The sequence below is a fragment of the Alligator sinensis genome, unplaced genomic scaffold (assembly GCF_000455745.1).
Source record: "Alligator sinensis unplaced genomic scaffold, ASM45574v1 scaffold222_1, whole genome shotgun sequence".
NCBI lineage: Eukaryota > Metazoa > Chordata > Crocodylia > Alligatoridae > Alligator > Alligator sinensis.
This window is the reverse complement of record NW_005841912.1, coordinates 415,198-423,415: the sequence shown is the minus strand read 5'-3', so window position 1 is coordinate 423,415 and position 8,218 is coordinate 415,198. Positions and strand designations below refer to the sequence as shown.

Below are 8,218 nucleotides of genomic sequence, written 5' to 3'. Positions count from 1 at the left end.
CAGCAGGAGCCTCTGCCCTGGCACCTGAGGCTCAGTTCCATTTTAGAAATAGTGATGCCAAACCCCAGGTGCCTGGGCAAAGGCTCCTGATAAAAGTCAGTAGCAGCTACTGCATTGCAAGCCTCTGCTATGGGAAAGAAAGTTTCCAAGCCCAACAGATAGGGAGCTGTGCACTCAATGGCCTGCCCTCTGTGCAGCACATGCAGCATTACTTTCTGCTCCCCACAGAGGCTTATGTTGCAGAAGATGCTTTTACCATTTTTCCTTGCTTAAAACATGCATCCTGATTTCCATCAATGGTGTGTGTATACAAGGAAATATGGTAGTATTTCGGGTGTAGTTGAATTCTAACACCAGCATCTAGAAGCAGAACATTCGTCAGAACCACTGAAATTAACTGTCTTACTGTATCCTGAATTGAATTCAGCTGACACTTCTCAAAAACAGCTACTAAAGACATTAAGTTTAGCATAATCTGTTTTAATAGAGATAACACTTTACATTAATTTGTGGCATTCAGAAAAGTGCTTTAGGGGGGAAAAGTGCTTACACAGACATGGGTAGGTTTCTGTGAGAGGATATACTTACACTACCACAGCCATTAGAATCTTAGCATTTCAAGCATAAAGGGACACTGTCAGATTCAAAATAAATCTCTAGTGATAAGCTAGATAGCTACAGCAATTTAAAATGTAGTTCTACAATGATGGGCAGTATTTGCTGACTTCTACATTTCGCTCTGCTTGAACAGAGAAAAAAATTAATGTTTTTTCACACACAAGTTATTTTCATACTGTGACTCCGACAAACTAGAGCCCCTGTGCAACTCTTAGGTGTCCAAAACTTGGGGAGTGGACAGGGTAGGAAGAGAGAAACACCCTTAAAAAAAAAAAAAAAAAAAAAAAAAAAAAAAAAAAAAAAAGCTACAAGAAACCAGATATTGTAAAACAAAGCAAACACTGGGCCTAAACTACCTGAGAATGTCCCTTTATTAACGGCAGCAATTTTGGCAAAAATCTCAGACTAAGCAGAGTTAGCAGTTTGATCTTAATTCTGCAAAGACAAATATATGCAAATATTGTGTATTGGTCCTTTCCAGTTAACAATCTCACCGATATGTTAAAGTTATGCATGTACATGAGCCTGTAGAGCATCAGAAGCTCTGTAAATTAAAACATATTGGGTGGGCAAAGCAACCAATGGATAGTGTAATTACAGCAGGCAAACAGAAGCAGATGTGGAGAAAACAGCTCACCCTGGAAATCAGTGGGGACAAGTGGCAGCTCTAAGTCCTTCTTACACATACTTATTAAGATCTACAGTAGCTTTGTTTTAGATGCACCTTGTATACACAGACTGTATCTGGGAGTTGTAGAGGAAGAAAAACAATTCTACCCACACACTTCTTCTGTCCATCTTCACTTGAAGCTCTGGACTCCAACTGCCAACAAACAGGCATATTTAAAAAAAAACAAACAAAAACAAAACAAACAACCTACTTACCGAAACCCTTAAAGACCTAAAGCTTCACTTGTAAAACACAGCTCTCAAAGCTACCAAATTTCCCAACCCATTTTCATTTAGAATGAAATGCTCATTCTTGCTGCTCTTGTTTCCTGGGTGCCACTGCCTCCATGAATCAGCTCTTCGGCAGCCCTGGAATTCACTCACTCCCACAGTTGTCATTTTTATCTTATTAAAAACATGCGTCTTCTTCACAGCATGATAAAAAAAAGATAGCTCTGCTGTCCTTTAAAAGACTGACTTTCTGGTAGACTGAACACCATGAAATTCACAGCACCACAATGGGAAATTCCACGAGCCAAAACATTCTCCAGGGAGCAGCACTACAGCAGCCAGATGGATTAGATACCATGCTCTTTCTAACACTGTGAATCTCCACCTCAACAGCCACTGCAGAGCGGTGGGGGGGCAGGGAAATCACACAACACTCTACGAGTTATGATATCCTAGGGAATCAGAATACAGGGCCAGGAATTAGGATTTTGTGACATGACACTAAGAAATTTCCTGATTAATTGAGAAGTTTGTGGTACACCTTTTTCCAAGGGGAGTGTCCTTTCTAACCAGCATCACACAGAGTTGATCTTTCCTTGTCTAGAAGTACGTGAAGCCTCCTTTAGTCACTGCTGCTCCAAAGCCATCCTGCAACCTCCATCTTGAGCAGTATTGTACGATTCACAGCTTGTACACTTCATGCCTAAAATATGGAACTGGACCATGGATCGGGCACTGCAGTCATTGCAAAGGATCTGTATTAAAGAAGAGATCAGCCTTAACACAGACAGGAGGCTTCATAAAGTGCTGCAGCTATGATACACATACCATGCATGTGCTACAAAATAAGACTCTGAAATTTGCTCACCACCAAGACAGAGCACAGAAGACTAGGAGGATAGATTTCTTTTCAGATGAAGGAAACAACTCAGCCATACCTCTGCATCCATGAGTGACTCGTGCCTCCTAAATCTTGGGGGGTACCCGCAGAAGCCACCGACCCTCTTGCAGGGGGCACTAGACCTACCGACAGCATCAGTGTCGGCCGTCAGGGGGGGCACTGGCCCCGTCAGGGGGGGCAAGTGCACCCATGTGCACTCCCTATCAGTCACCTATGTCTGCATCACTGCCAAGACTCAAGATAAGGAATAGCAGCACAATGACTTAACCCTTTGATTTAGAACAGGGGTGGGGAAAATACAGCCCACAGGCCGGATTTGGCCCACGTGGCCATTCTATCTGGCCCGTGGGGCCCCTAAAAAAAAAAAAATGTAGAAAATTAATATTTCTCTGCCCTTGGCTCCTGTCAAAAATGACAGGAACCAAGGGCAGTAGGACCCAGGGGTTCCCATGGGGCTGGGTTACAAGCTGGTGCTGAGCATGGGGAAAAGTGGCCCCTTGCCCGCCTCATGGCCCGCACCCCACGCTGCAGCCCCCTGCAGCCCACATGAGGCTGCCTGTGCCTGCTCCAGACAGCCCTGCGTGGGCTGCGAGCACCTGCAGCAGGGAGCACTGGCAATGGGGAGGGTAAGGGGCCACTTTTCCCTACGCTCAGGACCAGCTTCTTCCCTGCTGGCAAGCAGGGGGTCAGGGCTGTGCGCTAACCCCCGCCTGTACTGCAGGGCTGGGGGGGCACTGGGTGTGAGCGGGCGGGGAGCCAGTGGAAGCACAGGGTCCGCACCAGTGTCCCAGGGCCAGTGCTGGTGGGGCCCAGAGCAGGGTGGCAGGAGTGCGGGGTCCCAGCTGGCAGGAGCTCTATGGAGCCGGGCCAGCTCCCCTCTCTCCCTGCTGGTGCAGCCCAGCCTGGCTCCACAGACCCCTGCTGGCCTGTGCCCCACCGGTGCTGGCCCTGGGACTTTGGTTCCGAGACATTGGGACACTGGTCCCGAGATGGTGACCAGGCAGGGCTGGTCAAGGTGTGGGGCACCTGTCAAGGGGCAGGGCTACCCACGTGGCCCTCGATAGCCTGCCAAAACTGGGTAAATGACCATCTGCCCAAAATAATTGCCCGCTCCTGATTTAGAACCATCAGGTAGCACCTTAGGCACTCAAGTAATGTTTAGCTGAAGTAAGTCAGTGGGACCCATTACTGGAGTAAAAGTCAAATATAGTTTTTGGTCTATGCTGTCTCTTAGTCTCTCCCATGCCTTCCTACAAAATCTACTTCCCATTGTAGCAGACAGAACAGGAATGAAACAGTTAACAACGGTGACGTGGGTCATGAATCTGTCTCTTTTAAAACCTACTTTAAAAAAAAACAAACAAAAAAACCCAACTGTCCTAACTCCAAAGAATACTAGGCAGAATGGACTGTCTTTGCTAGTTTTGTAGACACTAAATGGAACACTAAGATCTGATCAGTCATGTAATTTCAGTTTTCCTAACATGCAGAACCCAGGCCCAGAGAGGCAGCATAGAACCAAGTTACCCTCAGAGAAAAGCAACATTCTCAATTTGCCACAGTTACGAATATAAATGTTTGAATGTTTTGCAGAAAGAAGCATGCTCACTCCGACATAAAAGGATCACGAACAAGATGTCAGAGTGGCCAAGAATGGGGAGAGACTAGAAGGGAGTGTACAAACTTACACAAAAGACTACTCACCTCCACCATCATGTTCTGATATTCTGTAGGCATAGGAGTCTGTGCTACCTCATCATCCAACTGTCGCCAATACCTAGTCATATCCAAGGCAGAGTGCATGCACAAAGGACATCTGTAACCTCTGGCAAGAAGAAAAAAAAGCCGTAGTAAGGAAGACAGTGGTGTAGGCAAGCTGTTGCCAGAGTCAGGTTGAAAAAGAAAAAAAATCCTGCTGTATTAGTCAACAAGAAATGAGCTGTATACAAACACTGCACAAGCAATAGGAGCACTGGATTGTCATCCCACTCACTGCTTTTCGAACTGGAGTCCCCTGTGGTTCAGTGGTAAAACCCCTGTCTGCCACACACAAGACCCAGGTTCAATTCCCAGATGCTTATACAACTACAGAGATGGAGACACCAAACATCTGGACTCTGCCTGGTTTTGGATTCTGGCCTGAAGTGGGAATGGATGGTCTAGGCAGCCTCCATCCAATCCTAGGCATATGCGTCGAAAGTCTGGGTGACCTTTCATGCAGACACCATGACCCGGAAGGATCAACAGTTGCCAGATCTCTCAAACTAAGGAATCTGCACTGCTACAATACTTGAAAAGTAGCAGGTTCGGAATACTCACTCCTTTAGCATGTCTTCATAACAAGTTCTGAAAAGGAAACACAAGAGGACTTCAGTATTTACGTAAGGAAAGTGAAGCCCTGTAAATTCTGTGGATAAGGAAAAAGTTGGACTTAACTCAGGAAGGTGGACATCTATACAAACACCTAGAGTTAAAGCAGTAACCGGCACTGAAAAAGAGATGGGGAGGCATCCTGGAAAAATGCTTAGTGTTTAGGGGGCTGCTAGGAAACTGGACATCTGCTTTAAAACCATCATTAGGGAGTTAACATGTTACCGTAAACAAAGAAAGACAGAAATACTACAGTGGGACTTAAAGCCAGCATAACACAAAGCAAAACTGAGTTCAGAAAGCTTCACGATCCTACATGTGGAGGAAACTAATGTCAAAAATAGAGGCAACACATTGGGAACGAGCAACACTGAAAGAGGCCAACAGATGCTAAAAATTTAAAAGGTCTCTCCAGTGACATAGCAGGTCAAAAGAGAATGACATTTTGGACTGCATATATAGAGGGGTACGGAGAAGTGATATAGCACTCTGTTGTTACTACATACATACCTGGAGCACTGCATTTAGTTAGTACTCCATATTACCATAAAAGTATTCACAGATCTAATAAGCAACAAAATGTCTCCATAACTGGGGTGAGGTGGGCACGTTAGCAGGGAGGGAAAGACTGCAGAAAGACCTGGATAGGTTGCAGGGGTGGGCTAACAAAAAAGGATGCGTTTCAATACTGACAAGTGCACGGTGCTGCACTTGGGCAGTAGTAACCGGCAGCACACTTATAAGATGGGAAACTCCATTCTTGAGAGCACGGAGGCAGAAAGGGATCTTGGAGTCATCGCTGACTCCAAGATGAACATGGGCCAACAATGCGAGGTCACAGTCAGCAGGGCTAACAGGACCTTATTGTGTATCCACAGGTGCATCTCAAGTAGGTCCAAGGAGGTGATCCTCCCCCTCTACGTGACACTGGTCAGGCCGCAGCTGGAGTACTGTGTCCAGTTCTGGGCATCCCACTTCAAGAGGGATGTGGACAACATTGAGAGGGTCCAGAGGAGGGCCACCCGCATGATCCGGGGAGAGCAGGGCAGACCCTACAATGAGAGGCTACGGGACCTGAACCTGTTCAGCCTTCACAAGAGAAGGCTGAGGGGGGACCTGGTGACCATCTATAAACTCACTAGAGGGGAGCAGAAGGGTTTGGGGGAGACCTTGTTTCCCCTAGCGCCCCCCGGGATAACAAGGAATAACTGCCACAAGTTGTTGGAGAGTAGGTTTAGATTAGACATCCGTAGGAACTACTTCACAGTTAGGGATGCTAGGATCTGGAACCAACTTCCAAGGGAAGTGGTGCTGGCTCCTACCCTGGGGGGTCTTTAAGAAGCGGCTCGATGCCTACCTGGCTGGGGTCATTTGAGCCCAGTTTTCTTCCTGCCCAGGCAGGGGGTCAGACCTGATCTACAAGGTCCCTTCCGACCCTACTTCTATGATAATTTTCAACAACAACAAAACGCAAAAAATTTAGACTTAAAAACATATATGCTGGTTAAGTGACAACCAAGGCTCCCACCATGCAATAAACTCCTTGAAGGGACTCCTATGCCTCCAAGACAGGGCTGCTCAACCTCCAGCCTGTGGACCAAATCTGTCTCACAGACCCATGGCATCCAGCTTGCAAGGCTCCCCACAGGTCCAGAAATTTGGCAGTAGAGGAACAGTGGCAATTAATACTGCCATGCCCCCGCCCCCCCTGCCCCGGTGCTAAATTCCCAAACCCCACACAGCCAGCCACCCCACACATTGTTCATTTAAGCCAGTATCCTATTTTAGATAGTGGTAGTAGTGGATGCTTTGGAAGAAGAATAGATGAACAGGGTGTAGTGTAGGTAGTGATCTAGCCTGTCATACACTCCCCAGCACCTGCTATCATTGGTTTGCTAGAGGACACATCCTTGATTCTTCTTTTTAATACCTTACCTCACTGACCTCATTGTAGCATCAAGGTGATATAAATCCCTCCTTATTGTTCAGGTTTATTTAAGGCAATACATGAGGATGTAAGAAATTATACAAGAGAAAAATTAAGATGAGCATGAAAAAACTGACAAGAAGGTGTCTCCTGAGAGAAGGGCTAAAAACCTCATCACTTGAAACATTTAGAACTCAGTCACTGGGGAATAGCAGAGGACAGACTTACATTAGTGCCAGGGAATGGACTGGATGATCTGGTAGATATTTCTATCTCTATAATGGTTTTGATTCTACGAGTGAACTTACCGATGGAGGAGATGTCCACATGGCAGAACATGGGCTCCAACACGTGATGTGTGAATGTCCTATTTAAAGACATAACCATCAGCATTTAAATTTTCCCTACATGTACTAACAATGTACAGAAAGTCAAAGTCAATGGAGAAGAACTTTAAAAGTAAAATATGCACAATTAAAATATGCAATTTATTTTCTAGCAAAGTTCTAGCAGATGAGACATTTTTAAATGCACAACACTTACCTCCAAACATATTGGACAGTCCTGCCTGGAGACATTTTCAATGCACTTGTAAAGAAACAGAAGAGAGAAATGTAGATACTTGCATAATACTACTAATACATGGATCTAGAACTTCACCAGAATATGCTAACAGGTGTGTGAAAATCTTGCTGCCACATACTATTTAAAATTCTGCCAATTAAAGTGTGGCCTGTACTACTTAATTTTTTAACTAAATGTGTAAAGATGGTTATGGCAGGAATCTTGAGCAGCAGGCAACAAAACTGCTGCAGGTGGATCAGCCCAGCTATACTGCCTCCCAGAACATTTCCAGCTTTAGGTTACTCTGTGTATGCTAGCTCCAGCACAGCCAAGCCACCTTAGAATGTGGGCAGGCTACTTAGCTCTGTTAAGCAGCACTAATACAACCTTGCTGTTCCCTGTGCTGGAGCTATGGGGTGTGTGAACCAGCAGGACCCTCAGACTGTTGGTGGGGAAGGACTGGAAGTCAAAACCACCAGAGGTAGGCAGGGCATGCAGCCAGAGGTGAACCATGGCATAAAAACTTTGAGAACTGCTGGTGTACAAGACTCCTAAAACTCTCACTGTTCTACACCAAGAACATTTCAAGGCGAGTTGTTCACAGCTTTGAGTATTCAATCATATTAAATAATCCATCATGACTTAAACTGTGACATTAATGCAGAAATCCAGAAATAACTTGTGCTAATATTCAGAACAGATGAACTGGAAGCAGGACAGTTTGTGTAGCACTTGTTTTCATGACACACAGGCTGAGCTAATCCCCATCAGCTCTCACTGTCATAAAAGCAAAGCTTTAAGTCAAGCTATATTTTGTTATATTCATACCTTATGATTTCCTTGGAGATTCAAGGCTAGACATAAATTACATTTTGAACAATGGAAAAAGTCTTCTTTTGGCCCAATCCTAAGGAGACAGTGAGTGAAGAATGGTTTAT

The 8,218-nt window shown here is 45.3% G+C and overlaps 1 protein-coding gene and 1 long non-coding RNA gene across 2 annotated transcripts in view; one reads left to right on the top strand and one right to left on the bottom strand.

Annotated features, from left to right (window-relative positions):
* The window catches only part of LOC112549463, a 28,604-nt gene that overhangs the window by 14,892 nt on the left and 5,494 nt on the right, over positions 1-8,218 (top strand). The gene's annotated exons all lie outside the window — the stretch shown is intronic.
* The window catches only part of RCHY1 (ring finger and CHY zinc finger domain containing 1), a 12,934-nt gene continuing 5,624 nt past the window's right edge, over positions 909-8,218 (bottom strand). The window contains exons 3-8 of the mRNA XM_025198065.1: positions 8,109-8,187; positions 7,260-7,304; positions 7,025-7,083; positions 4,739-4,765; positions 4,124-4,244; positions 909-2,273 (exon numbers count right to left, since the gene is read on the bottom strand). Coding sequence (XP_025053850.1) covers positions 2,145-2,273; positions 4,124-4,244; positions 4,739-4,765; positions 7,025-7,083; positions 7,260-7,304; positions 8,109-8,187 — 460 coding nt within the window. The 3' untranslated portion in view covers positions 909-2,144. The remainder of the gene's footprint in view (positions 2,274-4,123; positions 4,245-4,738; positions 4,766-7,024; positions 7,084-7,259; positions 7,305-8,108; positions 8,188-8,218) is intronic.